The sequence below is a fragment of the Vigna unguiculata genome, chromosome 9, assembly GCF_004118075.2.
Source record: "Vigna unguiculata cultivar IT97K-499-35 chromosome 9, ASM411807v1, whole genome shotgun sequence".
Classification (NCBI taxonomy): domain Eukaryota; kingdom Viridiplantae; phylum Streptophyta; class Magnoliopsida; order Fabales; family Fabaceae; genus Vigna; species Vigna unguiculata.
The window spans coordinates 1,498,717-1,517,215 of record NC_040287.1 but is presented as its reverse complement, the minus strand read 5'-3'; the positions used below and the strand labels follow the sequence as shown (position 1 = coordinate 1,517,215).

Genomic DNA, 18,499 nt, shown 5'->3' with positions numbered 1-18,499 from the left:
GGTTGATTTAAATCTACTTCTAAAATCCCTATTACACTTTGTGAATCATTATTTTGAAATCTTGAATCGTGTAGAACTATCAAGGCTCTAGCTCCAATCATATGTCTGGCTAAGGATCTGACTCCAATGGTAATTAATCCCATGTGGACATATCTTCCTTGTTGATTTTGTAATTGTCTTCCTGTTTGTGGAGATATTAGAGGGATTATCTCATAGGTGTTGTCAGGGAGATGAAAATCTTCTATTCTCCTATATCGATAGAGGTTTGTTCGTTCAGAACTTAACCAACCTATGTTGTATAACTGTCTAGGATTTAGAGAATCTATCTTTGAGTTAGATCCTATATCTGTATTTTGTTGTATATCTACTAAATCTTCTAATCTTCTAATGTTAGTAGTTCTTTGTCTATTTAAAAATCTATCTAAGATTCCTGGATGTTGTATAAGATTTTGACTTCTAGTCTGATGTTCCCTTAATCTTCTGGGGGTTCCAGGGAATCTTTGTGTGCTACTAAGTTCTGTTGTACTATTCATATTAATATTATCAGTTTGTGTTTGTGTAGACGTATTGGTTTGTGTTATCATTACAAACTATTATCATTGTTTGAAGAAGGTGATGTGTTGGTACTTGCAGCTTTTGAATCTTTTTTAGTTGTAACTTTGATAAATTTCTGTGAATTTTTAGAAGTTGTTTTTATATGTGTATGTGTTCCTAAAGATAGTTTTGATACTTGCTTTATAAGACCATCTATGTCTTTGGACAAGTTCGTCCCTTTAGTAGAATCAATCATATGATTCAATTTTCTAGAAACTTCTTCTAGAAGAGCTATTATAGTGTTATTTTGTCCTATAATGACTATGTGTACAGGGTCTACTTCTGAAGTAGGTTTTTTATATCCTATCGGAGGAGAGTTTGTAATTTTTTCAACAGCAGTTAGGGCTGATTTGTAGTCGGAGCCTAGAAATGGCTGTATGTTATCCATTAAAGAAAATTTTAAAACAAAAAAACAAGAAAGCAGTGTAGTGGCAGGAAAACAACAGTAAGTAGGCAAAGCGGAAAAGCAGTAATAGGAGATAAAAGGCAGGAATCTACGGAATACACTGTAGAGTAATACTTATAAAAGAATATAAATAATCATAAGGCTCAAAAACTCTTTTTTTTTTTGACATAGTAATCTTTTGATTGTTTCTAGTCAGATCTGAGAACAAAATTTACAAAAGCATATAAACAAAAAAATATATATGCAAAGAGTGTCGCAATATGCAAAGTATTCCTCAACCCTCAGAGGCAGATCAGATGAGACTTATGGCTCTGTTGGCTCTTCTAGCCATAACCTACCCGATCTACAAAGGGTATCCTAGCGAATACAAGCCACTTCAATTACACAAATATTCAGAAGGTATCCAATGATTTCTCGCTTTCATACCATGGAAGAAGGAAATATATAAGAAGGAGATATGTAAGATTATGAGAATATAAATCTGGCAGTGGCGGTTAAATATTCTCTCATAAGTTTTAATATCGTGGAAAAGAAAATAAAAACAAAAAGATAAAATATATGGTAATTGGGATTGAACAGTTGAAGTAAATATTAGTGAAAAGAGACGAAAGAGGGAGTTACGTAAAGGATAACTGCATCTGCAACACATGGAAATGCAAAAGCAATACTAACACTTGCACTTACAGAAAGAGAGAGGAGAGAGAAGAGAAGGGTCCCACCACAATGCAACATCGCTCGTGCATGTCACGGGCTCGTTGGTGAGCCGCCAACACTTCCACCACAAATTCATATTATTCCCTGTGCTTCACTCGGTCCTTGAGATTGGGAAGCATTGGTACCTAGCTAAGCTAAAGCTAAACCCTTCAGTTTTAGCTTAGCTTATTGTGCTTTTGCTTTCTCCACCATAAACAACCACCGCCGTTACCACCACCACCCACCACCATGTTTTCCACCACCACCACTTTTCTTTACTCTTGCTTCCTTCTCGTCTGCCTCCTGTCAGCTCTTTCCTGTGTTTCCATGTTCTCTGGTAATTATTTTCTTCTCTTTACAGTTGTCTAAGCAAATAAAAAACAAAGCTTGTTGTTTTTGTTATTGTTCTTGCGATAGAGTCTTTGCATGAGGTGCAAAGACATGAGTCACCCTTTTAAGGATTCAGATTCCGTTTCCATGATGTTAGCACAAGATCTCTTTTTTTCTTTCTTTCTCTCTCTCTTTCTCTCAGATTTCGATGCAACAGAGCCCAGAAAAAGCATACTCAGCGTGGTGACGGTTGAGATTCTCCCGTTTCTGGCGTCACCTTGAATCTCTCTCAGCCAGCTTACGCAAAAAAGGGGTCTTTTTTTTTGATAAAATATTCATGTGGGTCCTTGTATTGTGATTCTCCCTTTGACCATCTCTCTTGGGTGTGCCTTTCTGGGCTTGTGTTGGGCCTGTGGATGAGTTGACACCTGATTCACATGGAGATGGCGTTTGTGTGAGGACCGAGTAGAGAGAGATCAGAAAATTTGTGTTTTGTTTGGTTGTTATATGTTGCGTGTAGCTAATGGGTCAATTCATGACTCTTGTTAGTTCACTGGAGATGTTTGTGTTGACAAGATGATTTATAGTAACTTATTATTCTGATTGGGACATCTGAGTTCAAGTTGTGTCTGGAATGGTTAGGGTGTTGGTAGGAGGGTTATGCTACTCTTGTATGGGTCAGATTTTGAAATTAAAATTAGTCCGTGTAAAAGAGAAAGAGGGTGATGCAAGTATCTTGTTTTTGGCAATTGGGATTGTTTCTTCTTCTTCACAACTAGTACTGAGAAATTGTGTATAACTGTCGCAATTTAATTTAGAAAAATGAGTAAAGGAAACGGGAAGCACAAGGTAGCTTTGTTTGTTCTTGTTGATGGATGTGATTGATTGCGTGAATGTTCTAAGTACCTATTTGAAATGATTAGGTATTGAGACAGGAGATTTAGAAAAAAGAGATGATTTGTTTCCACAGATTCTAAGAGACGAGGCAGTGGCGAGGCTTTATGAGCTTGGGAAGGTAACATATCTGAACTCAGCATTACTTTGATACTTTTTCATTTACATTTCTACTCATACATGTATGAGTTTCTGTTCTTGACCCCAATGATCCAGATCCATACAGGAAAATGCAGATAACTTCAATGTCTGTCAGTTTTAAAGTATAGCATTGAAAGACATTTGCAACATTGTGTTATCTAAATTGCTTATTTCATCATGTACACTTCACTGCAAACTGTTTATTCTTTGAATTTAATGTTGTTGTTGGATTACAGGTGAGTGATGGTAAAGGTTATTTGGAGAGGACATTCTTGAGTCCTGCATCCATGAGGGCAATTAATCTTATTCGTAGATGGATGGAGGATGCTGGTTTGAGAACGTTAGCCTTCTAACTTCTTCAACCCTGAATAGTTTTTCTGAAGACGTGACTGATGCTTTTGTTTTTTGCAGTTGGGTGGACCAAATGGGAAATGTACACGGTCGAGTCGATGGTGCAAATGCAAATGCTGGAGCTTTATTGATTGGTTCTCACATGGTGAGTCATTTGTTCCCTCAATTTGTTTAAATAAAACTGAACATTTCCTTGACAATAGTGATGATCCATTTTATGATGGATATTAGGACACTGTTGTTGATGCTGGGATGTTTGATGGATCCCTAGGAATCGTCTCTGCAATATCTGCCTTGAAGGCCATGCATGTCAATGGAAAGCTGGAAAAGCTAAAGCGCCCCGTTGAGGTTAGTCAAGTAACTGATACAAGTAACTGATACAAGTTGGCAATAAAAGAGTACAGGCTTTTGCTTGCTGCTCATTAATAATGTATTGGATCCTTTGGTAATAATGATGTGCACCTAGAAAAAAGATAGTTGAAAATGTACATCGAAATGTTGGAACTATGCTACTGTTTTATTGATGTCATCTTATCTTTCTAATGATTCAGGTGATTGCATTTAGTGATGAAGAGGGTGTCAGATTTCAAACTACTTTTTTGGGCAGTGGTGCTATAGCTGGTATTTTGCCTGCTACAACATTGGAGATATCTGATAAGAGGTTTCACCTTGCAACTTTCTAGTTACAAGTTACATTTATGATAAATTTTGCATCATCAGTATATTTATTCATATACCTCTTTCAGGGATGTAATGATAAAAGATTTTCTTAAGGAGAACTCAATAGACATCACAGAGGAAAGTCTTTTAAAGCTCAAGTATGACCCAAAATCTGTTTGGGGTTATGTTGAGGTGTGATAAACATTTTCATTGTCAATCTATTGAGCTATTTTTCTCAATAATTTCACCAATAAGCTCATAAAAATTTGCTCTGCTGTTGTTTACTACACATTGCAGGTTCACATTGAGCAGGGTCCTGTGCTAGAACAAGTTGGTTTCCCACTTGGTGTGGTTAAAGGCATAGCTGGGCAGACACGATTGAAGGTACGTTACAAATAAGATTTTCTGTCATGTGTTGTAATGCTCTTAATTACTTGGATCAGTTGTGATTGTTCCTTCTATGTGAACCCAACAAGATATAACTGATTATCTAAATCGTCTTTCAAAGAAACAAAACTTTCATCTGCACACTGATGCTGTTAGTTTACTTGTAGTTATTGCTATATTCATATGTTCTTGCCCATGCAATGCTGGTTTATAATTCGTACATAAACAACGATGCAGGTTACAGTTAGAGGATCACAAGGTCATGCTGGAACAGTCCCTATGTCGATGCGGCAGGATCCTATGGCGGCTGCTGCGGAACAAATTGTGGTCTTGGAAAGCCTCTGTAAACATCCTGAAGAATATCTTTCTTATGATGCTCATTGCAGTGATTCAACAGTGAAATCACTGTCAAGCTCACTTGTCTGTACTGTTGGAGAGATATCAACATGGCCAAGTGCCAGTAATGTCATTCCAGGCCAGGCAAGCCATGAAAATTTCTAAAATGCGCTGACCCTGGAATGTCAAAGTGGGCGTGCGTCATCATTTCATATTTTTCTGTTGTCGAGGCCCTTTATGACAGTGAATTTTTGGATTGTTGTAGGTTACATATACAGTGGACATACGAGCAATTGATGACCTTGGACGTGAGGCTGTTATCTATGATTTGTCAAAACAAATTTACCAAATATGCGACAAGCGTTCAGTTTCCTGCATCATTGAACACAAGGTTTTGTTTGGTTCTGTTTGGTTCGGTTTGGTTGTGTTTTTGTTTTTCTCAGTTTTCTGAATTGTACTAACAATGATTTTGTTGTGTTCTCTTCAGCATGATGCTGGTGCTGTGATTTGTGATTCTGATCTGAGTTCTCAGCTGAAGTCTGCAACTTATTCTGCACTAAAGAAGATGGAGGGTGACATTCAGGATGAAGTGCCAACATTAATGAGTGGAGCAGGCCATGATGCAATGGCAATATCTCACTTAACAAAGGTGACAAATTTTTGTTCCTTGTATTTTGGTTTTTTTTTTGAGATGCAATTTACTCTGCAGAATCTGACAATGAATGAGGATTTGAACAGGTGGGAATGCTGTTTGTGCGATGTCGTGGAGGAATCAGTCACTCTCCTCAAGAACATGTGCTAGATAATGATGTCTGGGCAGCTGGTTTAGCAACGTTGTCGTTTCTGGAAAATCTATCATAAGTGATATGATAACTGTGTAAAGCAATAAATAGATATTATAGCTTGTAATTATAGGTTAATTTATTGAGTTAATTCATGAGTTAACTCTTTTTTTCTTTAGTTGTTTGTGTCTTCTTATAGTTGTGTAATTGAATTTTTGGTTTTAGTTATCCTGTTATCAGGAAACGGCTCAAGTTGTTCTGCATGTTCTTTTCCACTGTCGGATAAAGCTTATGACTGATTTTACTTTTTTACTTTAATAGGTATATATATAATGTTAGTATAAATGTCATCTAATAATTTTAGAATGTTTATTGTATGGCTTGGGAAGTAGTTATCATGAAAATAAAAACAAAGTTGTTGATAATATCAAATGCATGGATTATTTGTTCCCACACAAATGCTTGGTTCTCAATCCCTGCTTTATGGAATCAAATTTGTGGCAAATGTATTATTTTGTTGTCTTCTGAGTGAAAAGAAAAAATGACATAATTTTCGATTCATTATAGTGAGTGGTTCTTTAATTGGAGGAGATTGAAAGAGACAACAAGGTAAACCATGTTTTGATTCCAAACATAGAAAACAAAATAGTAGTATTGGGAAGTAGAGTTTATCTGCAAGTGCAATTCTTGGCCATTAATTGTCTTGGTACAAAATAATTTCTGCGAATGTATTATGATATTGTTGTGTCCAATCAAGTGTGGATGACTGAACATAAAGGAATATGAATGAACGTTTGTGGTCAAAGTTCAAATGTGAGTGTTACAATAAAGAAAGGAACACGAATGTAATCATATTCGGATTCGCATTAAGTAGTTCGTATAAACTTTGGATATTCTCTCACGTTGTTTAATGTTTAAGTACAAAAGGACAGTATCCAATACACAGTTCATACCATAGTCTTGAGTTTAACTTCCGTATTTTGTTGTCATTATTATGAAAATAGTGATACGTGGTTAAAGTAAGATTGGGCCAACGTCACACAACTATTAACTTGGATTGGACTGTAGCTAATTCTGTAGGGCTATTGCTTCCTGAACCTCCAGAGTTACTAACTGTACACTGCCAATAAGATGAAAAGACTCAAAAGCCATTCACTGCACCGCACCACCATTGCTGCTGTCACCACGGTTTTCGTCGCAGTTGTCGTCACTGTCTGCGACTACAGAGGAAGAAAAAGAAAGAAAAAGAGAGAAAATATTGAAAAAAAAAAAATCATTTTGGAAATTTTTTCCAAAACATATTTTGTGTTTCAAAAAGTTGTTTTCGAAACAAATATTAGGTAGAGTTGTTCTGAAAAACTCATTTCGGATATGTATTTTGGAAAATATTTTATGTGTTTCAAAAAGTTTTCTTTTGTGTTTTTTGTAATTTAGAATTGTGCTGTTTAATTGATTATTAAATCTAAATGAATTGTGTACGTGATCATTGATAGTTCATTATTTGTAACAATGTATGTTTCGCGAACTGTTTTTTTTATTAGAAAAATGATTGTTTGATTAATCAAATATTTGTTTATGATTTGTAAAAGAGTTATGGATATGTATTTGATCAATTATTACAAGTAAATTATCAATTAAATCAAACCTGTTATACTTTAATTAATTAGTACAATAAATACTCAGTTAAAATATGCATCATATTTTTTTTAATTTCATTGTTAATTATATTTCAATTTTTATTTGTATCGTATCATCATTATATTCAATACTGAGTTTTGATAAAATGTTGTTAGGGTAAGATAAATTTGTTTGAGATTTGAGTTATAAAATATGAAAAATCAATAAGATTTGTAAGACATTATATATCTAGAGAAGAAGTGAAAATTGAAATATATAAATTGAAAGTCTATTTCGAAAAGTTATACTTAAAATAAGTTCAAATAATCTTGAGAAGAAATAATTTTGATGAAAATTTGAATGAAAAGAATGACAAAATAGTTATGGAAGAAAATGAGTCTATAAACACATTTTAATGAAAGTGTCGAAAAATTCTGCACGGGAAGTGAAGGTTATTAGAAGTTTATTAAAGGTAAACCTATAAATAAGATATATCTTGAAATCTATGAATACTGTTGGTTGGGTTAATTTTGCCAATTTTTTTATTACTACGTTTAAAAAAGATCGAGTTACGATTAAATTGATTTTAAATATAATTTAGCCTGACTGGTATATATATATATATATATATATATATATATATATATATATATATGAGTTTGGTTAGATTATTATAAATATAATGACATTATTCTTAAAATCAATTTAATCAGAACATAATTAATTATAAATAATTATGACATTAATTGGATCATTTTTAAATATAATGAGTTCTAAAGATGTTAAAGTTCTCATATTAACCGATTAGGTTGTTAATCTAATCAATTAGATTAATTTTGGATAATGACTATTAATTTTGTTGTCATATTAATTAATTAGGATATTAACTTAATCTAATTAGATTAAGTATGGAGAATCAACCTTGACATTACAATTAAATTAATTGATTACCTAATCAATTAATTATGTCAGAAAACTATCTTGCTTACAAATTAAACTTCTGCTTCAGTTTTAAACTAACGTTTTGTTGAGAAATCAAAGATCAGAGAGACAATACTAGAGAGTTTTTGGAGAAAATCTGCATTATTCTTCATTGTTTTTCAAGTTTCCATCAAGACTTAAAGAAGATTAAATTGGTTCTAAGGTTTCCTTGGCATAGGATTCTGATGTAAAGTTCTATATAGTTTTTAGGTATATTCGTTTTAGATCTTTCTGCTGTTGTCTTCTGTATTTCCTTCCCTATGGAAACTACAGGTATAGGTAATTGTATGTAGTATTACTCTGGTTGAAATTTTTGAAGTGTATTTCAAGTCCTTGTATATCTAGACTATATGTTTTATATAGGTGGATATTGTAATCCTAACTCTTGATGTTTTAGTAAAAAGTCTAGCTGAGATTACTAAAGACTAGATGTAAGTTCATTTGATTCGAACAGGTAACTAGACTTCTTACTCAAACAATATACCATTGTTTGAATTAGAAAAATGTCGTATTAATTATTTCTTATTGAATAATGTTTCTCAAACACAATTCCTCACTCAAATGATACCTTGTGTAACTTAACTTTTATTTTGCTGATCTAGTTTGTATTTACATGACATACATATATTTTGTGATGAAACTGGTTTAAATGTATCATATACTATTTCATTGTGATTAAATAAAATTAAATAACAAAGAGCAGTTAATTATAATGAGTTGGTTATGGTATGATTTGAAAACGGGTAGTTATCATTTGTGAAATATAATGAAAATATTAAATAAGTTTTGCCCAAGTAATATAAATAAAGATATTGGATGGAGAGAATTTATGACGGTTTTTTGTCACCTTGTTAAGGATGAAATAGTCATTAACATTCAATAAACATGAAGAAAATCACCATACTTAATATATTTTTATAAAATTGATAATTAATAAATACGTATGAAGTTATTATCTTGTATGAGAATTATTATCTATACTACTATTAATTTACTTAGTTTATTTTTGTTTTACAACGATGTCAAATGATATTCTCTAACACGACTTTTATTTTGCTTATTTAGTTTGTATTTCATGACATATATATTTTGTGTATGAAATTGGTTTAAAGGTATCCTATATTATTTTATTGTGCTTAAATAAGATTAAATAACTAAGAGTGAATATTTGTAATGAATTAGTTATGGTATGATTTGAAATCTAATAGTTATCATTTGGAAAATATAATGTGAATATTCAGTAGGTTTTGTCCAAATAATATAAATAAAAAAATTGGATGGTGAACTTCTGAATGTCTTATTTTTTGCCATATTGTTAAGAATGAAAAAGGCATTGACATTTAATAGAAATGGAGGAAATCACCATACCTAATATACTTTTATGAAATTAATAATTAATACATACGTATGAAATTGTGATCTTATACGAGATTTATTATTAGATAAAATTAACATACAATACTATTCTTAATAGTCTATATAAATATATTATTATACGAAATATATTAATTAAAATCTCATTGAACTTCTGAAACACAATTTACAATTAAATATTCATTTAATATAATTATTATGAAATATTTTAATTATTAATTCACTATTTTTTTGCAACTACAATGATAATATGTTCACATATAAAACGTTTTAAGACATTAGTTCTCTAAGAAGTTCTTTATACATTCTTATAAATATGTAATCCTTCTAAACTACCTATTATATGTTTATATTTAACATCTTTTATTTGTAATAAATAATAGTATGTTACACATTCAAGTGTATTTCTATATTATCTTATTAAAAACAACAGTCTATATACAAATAAAATATATATACAATTCTATCATACAGATACGATTATATATTAAATATAACATGTGTCCAAATATATTAATATGTTTATTTTGAAAATAATAAAATATAATATATAATATATGTATATTAAAAAATCATGATAAATTCTTAAAAACATAAATACATATTATTGACATTGTGTGATACTTTACCTATAAGTACTAATGAAGTATCCTGAAATACTATACACAAATACTTGTCAGACACAGATATTTCAGATCGAAGTATCGTAGATATATTAAATATTTTAGGGTTAAATATGTTTCTGGTCCTTAAAGTTTCAGTGAAAATTGAAATTAGTCCATTTTCAAAATTTTTGACCAATTTAGTCTTTCATCTTTAAAAATGCCTGAATTTAGTTCTTTAAACCAATTTTTGTTAAGTTTATCTGACGTTCAATATAGTATTTGAATTATTTACATCGTTTAACACATTTTCGTTTTAATGTTAATTCAAATATTATCGTAAAATGCATTTAAAATGTCAAATAAAGAACAAAATTTGGTAAGAAGGACTAAATCCATATATTTCTAAAGATGAAAAATTAAATTGGTATAAAATTTCAAAGAAAAACTAATTTCAAAATTGACTGAAACTTTAGAGATAAAAACATATTTAACACAATATTTTAATATAACTTCAATATAAAATTTTATAAAAAATATTCATTAATGAAAAACTGTTTAGGTGGGTATAACCTTTAATTTCTATGGAATCATTTGTCCCAAAACAATGATTGAATCCAATGAGAACCAATTTGGTTAAACATTTGGAAATTGGGAAAGAAATGACATTTTGAGAATCGGATAATGCAGAATCTGAAGTGATGAAACTGTCATAGAATTTCAAAGCAATCACGAGAAAACATAAGAAAAAGCGATTTCTATGTCCAAACATTGCATAGGGTTTGTCTCCCTTAACACGTGTAATGGTAGTTACGGCCATGGTTTTGGCTCTTAGCAAACGGTTTCATTCATTCTCATTCTGCTTTTCACTCAGTACTGAACCAAAACCGCGACTACAATCCATGGTTTTCTTTCATGCACAGTTCATGTTTTATTCTTTGGTCCCTCATCTTTTACCTATTTACACCATTTTTATTACTTTTTTTTTCCTGTCTGACCATTGCATTTTGAATGATATTGCTAATGTACTTTCAAAATTAATAAGACTCAATTTAATGGTATATCACAATTAATTTATTGGAAAAAAATTGAAAATAATATATTTTTTGGTATCCATAGTATTGGTACCATTTGTACCAATAAGTACAAAATGAAAATAATATAAGAGAATAAAAATAAAATAAATTGTAATACATCCAGTAACATTAATTATTTATTTTTTATAATCATGTAGGAAAGTGTTTTTATAATAAAAATAATAATAAAATTAAAGTACTAATAAAATAATAGATAAATTAAATATATATTTTTTATTTTATCACTTTTTTCTTAAAAATAATTTTATCCTTTTCACATGTGCATACAAAAAAAAATAGTATGCATTGAATGATCTTTATTCAAAACTAAATTATAATGTCTTTTATAGGATTTTGGTTTTAGTTTTTTTTTTTTTAATGTTTAATCAGTTTTTTGATAATTCATTATTCGATGTTATATTCAGTTTTATATATTTTGATGAATTTAATTAGACCAAATTAAAAAATGTCCGAATTTCATAATTTAATTGAAAGACTAAAATGAGATAAATTCAAATGAACATTATGGGTAGGAAAAAAACTTGTTTTAAAAAAATAAATAATACAATGAAAATTTTAAAGTAAGTTAATGAAAATAATAACATCAATGCACATAATGTTCAGAACATTAAATCTCATTAAATAAAGTAGAGGTATACCAATATTTGTTATAATAGCAAATATTACACCTTTAATAAGAAGATAAAATCATTATTTTAATAGTTATATCACGATATCTTATTTTATTTTCTTAATTTTGTTTTTTTGTAAAATCTGCATTCTAAGTTTATGATAGCACCCTTTACTATAGCAAATTGCAGAGTGAAACAGGCTATGGAGGGTGACATTCTAAGTTAAATTTTCATTATAAGTCGGAATTTTATATTATTGTTATATGAGGAATATTATCAGTATATTCTCAATAATCTATTAATTAATCCTATCATACTTAATTAACTATTATAAAGTAAAAAAAAAAATCATAAATAGAACTATTTAATTGAGACTTATACAGTTTTCCTAATAAAGTTTAGTATATTAAAAAAATGCATTAAAAGGTGTTACAAAAATAATATTTGTATATATTTTACATTTTTTTTAATAACACTACACTTATTTAACTGCAAACAATAATATACATATTAATTATATAAATTAAATATACATAAATAGATATTTAATTTTAAGTTTCTATATATAAAAATTTATTGTTTTTTACATTAAATACTTTATAACACTTACCTTAATAGTTTTTTTAATGTTTTTTATACTATAAATTTTATTTTAATTATTAAATTCAATTAAATGTTACATAGATATATTTACTCTATTTCTGTTTAAGTATAAGTATAGGAGTTTTGGAAGTTTTCTTAAATTCAGTGTCAGAAGTACAGATAACATTAATTATATTTATTATTTACATTCATCTATTTCATTTAATTTATAGTTAATGTACATGCATACATACATTGATTGATTTATGATGAAAAACATTAGACAACACCTCATTTCTTACACATAATTTTGGTAATATCAAAAGTAGTCATGCTTAAAAAAGTAAAAAGAAAATAAAATGAAGAAACTTTTATTAAGTGATAAATATATGATTTGATGATTTTCCTTTCCTTTATGCATACATAACCATCCTCTGGTTTGAGAAGGAGGAAACAGCATCACCGTTCAATGCTTCTCTCTCTTTTGTTTCCCACCAATAAAAACCATATGGAAATGTGCACAATGTTTCTCGCGATAGTGTAGCTCCGCCATCTTCTGCAGCATTTATGATTTAGACACAAAGTTCCTAACTTTTCAGTTTTCTGAGTTTCTGGTAAGAATTTTATTGGTTCTGTGTATGATTGTCTAAATTTACTCTTTTGTGTGTTCTGATTGCGAAGATATGATCTTTTTGTAACATGTTTTGTGGGTGTTGACCTAACCACACTCTGGTTTGCATGTGTTCTCTTGAAATCTTTTCTTTTCGATGGTGGGTATCTGTTCATTGGATCTTGTCTTTGTTATTGTTCTATAAGGCTTTGTTTTTGAATCTATGTCTTATTTAGCATTTTCACAAATGAGAAATCTAATACTTGTGAGTACTCTGCCTCTCATTCTAACCTCTGAGCTGGTTTGACCTCACTGTTTACCCCATGTTCAATTTAAGACATTCGCACTTGTGATTTTGCTTTTGTTTTTGCGAGACAAGTCTAAGCAAGAATTTTGTTTTTTATTGTATCCATTGATTTAGATTCAGAAGTGAATCATCTTTTTTGGTGTGTGTTTTAAGATTGTTCCGCCAAATGAATCAGAGGGTTGTTTGATTCAAATTTAAAATTGTGTTGATTTCAAGATTGTACTTGTTTAGTGATCGGTAATTGTTATGACAATCTTGTACATGCATTGATACAATCTTGACATTTCCTTATGGATCTTGGCTAATCGAACAGACTAGGGAGGAATCTGGCTTGGTATGTGTGAGATATTCTTCATGCGTTTGGGATAAATAATGATTATTTTTTGACTTGGGTTGGATGATTGTAGATTGTAACAAGAGATTTTAAGTTTACAATTTGTTTTTTGGAAGCTGTGTAAATATTATCTTCATCACGGGAGTTGTATCTCAAATCAAGACTTTACTTAGATGGCCAACCATAAAGAAGTTCATGAATGAAGTGTCTGATAATTTTTTGAGATGAAATGAACTTGTTAACTTCCTGAAAGCTGGGTTTTACTACCGTTTTTCAGGAGTCGAACTTATTACTATCATTATTTTTGTGAAACTATGACCAACATACTACTGTCGTTATTTTGTGAAATTATGACCAAATTATACGTCACTGCTAGGAATGATTGATCTGAAGATCCTGTTTGGGTTGGTACTTGTGGTGGTTGCTTGAAATGGAACATTGAAGTAATGTGATTTACTTTCAAAGACTAAATTCAGTTTTTTTGTTATTGTTTTACCTCATTAGCAAATAATTGAATGTCCTCCTAAATCATTTCCACCTGCAAAAAGCTTCAATCCTACATCTTTTTAATATCCTTGAATCTGTACGTTCCTCTTTCATTCTAAATTATGTTAGAAAGTTCTGCTTGAGTGGTTTCCTTATATTTTCTTTGCATGTATAATAGATTTTGCAACAGAGATATGAGAGTAATTCCATTTGCCTTCATAAACACGGTATCTTTCAAGGATAGCATAGTGTAACTTTGCTGCTTTCATATTTATTTTAAATACTTGCTAATTTAAATTGCTTTTCCTTCCTGAGAAAATGCTTACTTGCTGATATTCACGTCTTATATTCACTTGTAGCCAATTGAATACATTTCTTTATGTTTTCTGGCTGCTCTGTATACATCCCTGACTTTGTTCATATTTAATATCAGACTAGGTTTTTATCTTGTAGATCTCAAGTTTAATAGTTATTTGAAAATTCCTTGTTGCTCTATAATATCATTTATAGTACCAACTTTTCCCCCTTGCTCTTGTCCCCTCCCTTTTATAAACAACCAAACAACTTACAAACTCTTATGATCTTGTAAGCTCTTTCATCTGTACTTAATTTTCTTTTAAATTTAACAAGGTAATTTTGGAATCACATATGCAGGCTTATCAATTTTGAAGAAGTTCTCTACTTTACCGAATTAGGTTCAGTGTAATTTATATTGCCATTGTTGTATCAGAAATTCTTCTGAACAATCCCGTAACGAAACATGACATTGTTGGCTAAGCTACGCTGTGTCACAATAGATGTTACCGGTACCCTGATGGCTTACAAAGGGGAGCTTGGTGACTATTATTGCATGGCAGCCAAAGCTGCAGGGCAGCCTTGCCCAGACTACAAACGTATGCACGAGGGCTTTAAGCTTGCATATAAGGACATGGCAAAGAACTATCCCTGTTTTGGGTATGCAGCCAAAATGCCAAACATCGTATGGTGGAAAACCTGTGTGCGAGATTCTTTTGTCAGGGTAAGACATCGGTAAAGTCATTACTTTGGTTGTATGATGTATTAAATGTCATAATATAATAGCTAAGTTTTTGGTATTTACATCGGTACACAAGGAAAGGTAGCGTATGTAGTTTGGTTCTAAATTTGTCTTCTGAAACAATTAATGCACTGAACTACGAAAGGTTTAAATCCAATCTTTATTGATGTGTTCAGCTTCATTTAAGCTACCAGAATTGAGCATTGAGTTACAAGCTCATAATATCTGCAATCCCACATGTGAAAATTCATGGAAAAAGTTTGTTTTCTGGCAGGCTGGATATGTTTATGATGAGGAGACATTTGAGAAAATCTTCAGACGCATATATGCATCCTTTGGTTCATCTGCCCCATATTCTGTCTTTCCAGACTCTCAACCATTTCTTAGATGGCTTCGTGAACAGGGTCTCAAAGTTGGTATTGTGAGCAATGCTGAGTATCGCTATCAAGATGTGATTCTTCCAGCTTTGGGATTAAACGAGGTTAGTTTCCTTTGTTTTGTCTAAAAGTTTGCTATGTCAGACTTGTAAATGACATCGAAAGATACGTTTAGAATTGTTTCGAAAACTACTTATATACTTAACCACAAGTGGCATAATTTCACATTCTTAAATTTCTGTGAGTGCCCTTGTTGGAAATAATAGTAGAGAATGGTTGAAATTGTTTAGAGCTATCAATGAAACTGATATTACTTAATGGGACAAGGTTTTTTTTTGGTTGTTGACATCATGATGGTCTTTTCAGATCTAAGACTTGCTAATCACTACAGGTCTTTTTGTTGTCTTGTACACCTACCCAAAGACAAGAATGTCTGATTGCTATGTATGATGATGTTTAATGATGCAGGGATCTGAGTGGGACTTTGGTGTGTTTTCTGGTCTTGAAGGCGTTGAGAAACCAAACCCAAAAATTTATGAGATTGCACTTGAGAGGTCTGGAAACATTGCACCTGAACAAACTTTGCATATTGGAGACAGCATACGGAAAGACTATGAGCCAGCTAAGAGCTTAGGGATGCATGCACTATTGGTGGACAGATTTAAGACTCCAGAAGCTGAGGAATGGAGGAAGTCTGGTGCAGTTGTTCTCCCTGATCTACTTGCAGTACAAAAATGGCTTTGTTCAGCTGAGTCAGATTGAGAGAGGCTCTAACTTTTCTGAACTAGTACTTCTGTTATCACCCCCTTCCCTAATGATAATACTATTTACTTTGTCTTGTGACATTCAACCAAATGCATGTGGCTGAATATTTCTCTAGAGCCATGCTTGAGAATCTAAAGGCTAAGAGTTAGATGTAGCTCAAACTCAAATGTAACTCTGCTATACCATATATTCATATGTTACATTCTCTTCCATAGGGTTCTGTGGTTTTCCCCGGTTACATGTATGGTAGAAGTTTGTAGGGAGAATGGTATATTTGGCCCTTAAAAGGACATATCAGATTTACTGTAGTATCTAAGAATATTAGTAAACTACCAAAACTCTGAAAATAGTTTCTGTATTTCATATTCTACATTCTTTCATGTATAAAAAAAGTGTTCTACACTATTCAAGAAAATGCAATCTAGTTTTAAGGGGTTAAATTATATTTTAATGGTAACACATAATGATTAAATTCATTGTGTCAAAGTTTTTCTGTTTATCTTTCTCAGTGACATGAATCTGTGAAGCAGGTATGCAATGGATTGTAGTAATCATGATGCCAAAGTTTTTCAGCTCTGATCGACTACACTCTTGACATTTTATATTTTTATTTTGGTTCATCGTGACAAATTTTGCTATTTTTTAGTACAAATAAACCCAAAACTAAAAGAAAATATCTCAGCAGACCCTTCAAATTTTATTTAACTCATTGGAAGCTTTTCCAGTTAATAGAAGGAAATCACTTCCCAGAACATGATTTCTGTGTTTAATATTTTTGCATCCCTCCTTCAAATTATATTTAAAACTTAATTTAAATTATATATTCAAAATTTAATTTAAATTATAATTTTAAAATGAATATTTTGAAAATTAAACTTTTGTACTCACTTAATATATAATTAATTTAAAATATATTTATAAAATAGTAAATAATGTACTATAATGTAATGAAATAAAAGTATTATTATTAATTTACAAGATTCTGTAAGAAAATAAAAACTATTATTTTTTCATATAAACCTTTTTTAGTTATGACAATTTGTTTACAGAAGTTGTTAATGGTTGTTTCTGCATTAAAGATTAAAGTGATGTAAAATTATTTAAAATTGATTTTTTAACTCAAAGTATATATTTGGTTTCCAAAATTAATTAAAGTGTAAGAAATTCATCTTGATAGTGAAGTCACTAATTATTATTTCTGTGTCAAATTAATTAAAGTGTAAGAAATTCATCTTGATAGTGAAGTCACTAATTATTATTTCTGTGTTGAATGATTGATTCCACGCTAATGCTAGAAATTGATTTTTGAGTGGTCAAATTTTAGTAATTATTAATTACCGTTGGGATTGAAAAATCGGCTGATATTCAATTATTGAGAAATTATATTCTGTTATAATTTTTTCCTTTAAAAAATAGAAAAAAAGAAATTATTTAAGTAATTAATAAGATTAAAAATAACCAATAAAAAGTATATTTTTAATTGATTTCTTCATTTACAATGAATAAATTAAAAATAAACTAAATGTTTAGTTTCACTTTTAATATAAATTGGTGTTATTAATAATAAATAATATAAAATTTACCCTTGAATTTCGGGTGGTTCTTTTTTTATTAAAAATTTCAATTAGGTTATCAGATTTTTATTGGTTTCAACTGGGTTCTTATTTTTAGAATGTGCAATAATTATGTCATTCATACCAATTCATGGTATTTTTAATTTTTAATTTCTTTTAAAATTATCATGTGTCAAATTAGCATTATGTCACGTGGTAATTATAATATGATTTGACAGGAAAATGACCATTTGTTATCATTTGTACCATATCATTGACTTAATCTTAATTTAGCCATCGTATTTGTTATTGACTTAATCTCAATCTAATTTCAATTTTTATTAAAATAAACCAATTTCATCCTATTCAAATAACAAATTTAATTTTTATATAAATATTATATTGATATTTTTATTAAATTTAATAACATCGTTGATTCAAACAATGCCTTAAATAAGAGCAACTTTCTTTTTTTGGAATATGCATACTCACTTTTAGTTTTATTAGTATCACTCACTAAGACATTACATTAATAAATAAGACGCTAGTATTTTAACATTACTCTTTTTTTCTTTGTTATCATTCAATACTAC

The 18,499-nt window shown here is 30.3% G+C and overlaps 2 protein-coding genes across 4 annotated transcripts; both read left to right on the top strand.

The window, feature by feature from the left end:
- Nucleotides 1–1,712: 1,712 nt before the first annotated feature.
- Nucleotides 1,713–5,892, top strand: LOC114163845 (allantoate deiminase 2). 2 transcript variants are annotated; one of them, XM_028048203.1, is made up of 12 exons: nucleotides 1,713–2,030; nucleotides 2,994–3,038; nucleotides 3,295–3,398; nucleotides 3,470–3,554; nucleotides 3,641–3,757; nucleotides 3,961–4,070; nucleotides 4,156–4,261; nucleotides 4,367–4,453; nucleotides 4,694–4,936; nucleotides 5,058–5,183; nucleotides 5,280–5,441; nucleotides 5,531–5,682. In XM_028048203.1, exons 3-12 carry the CDS (start codon nucleotides 3,346–3,348, stop codon nucleotides 5,651–5,653), a joined length of 1,212 nt encoding a protein of 403 aa, XP_027904004.1. In that variant the 5' UTR covers nucleotides 1,713–2,030; nucleotides 2,994–3,038; nucleotides 3,295–3,345; the 3' UTR covers nucleotides 5,654–5,682. The 2 variants fall into 2 exon arrangements, with proteins under 2 accessions (XP_027904004.1, XP_027904003.1); XM_028048202.1 differs by having other exon boundaries at nucleotides 1,943–2,030; nucleotides 2,947–3,038; nucleotides 5,531–5,892.
- A 6,947-nt stretch (nucleotides 5,893–12,839) lies between these two features.
- On the top strand, nucleotides 12,840–16,643 carry LOC114164806 (haloacid dehalogenase-like hydrolase domain-containing protein 3). 2 transcript variants are annotated; one of them, XM_028049575.1, is made up of 4 exons: nucleotides 12,840–13,052; nucleotides 14,906–15,193; nucleotides 15,486–15,692; nucleotides 16,057–16,643. In XM_028049575.1, the coding sequence occupies exons 2-4, from the start codon at nucleotides 14,936–14,938 to the stop codon at nucleotides 16,348–16,350; spliced, it is 759 nt and encodes a 252-aa protein (XP_027905376.1). In that variant the 5' UTR covers nucleotides 12,840–13,052; nucleotides 14,906–14,935; the 3' UTR covers nucleotides 16,351–16,643. The 2 variants fall into 2 exon arrangements, with proteins under 2 accessions (XP_027905376.1, XP_027905375.1); XM_028049574.1 differs by having other exon boundaries at nucleotides 14,830–15,193.
- Nucleotides 16,644–18,499: the final 1,856 nt, after the last annotated feature.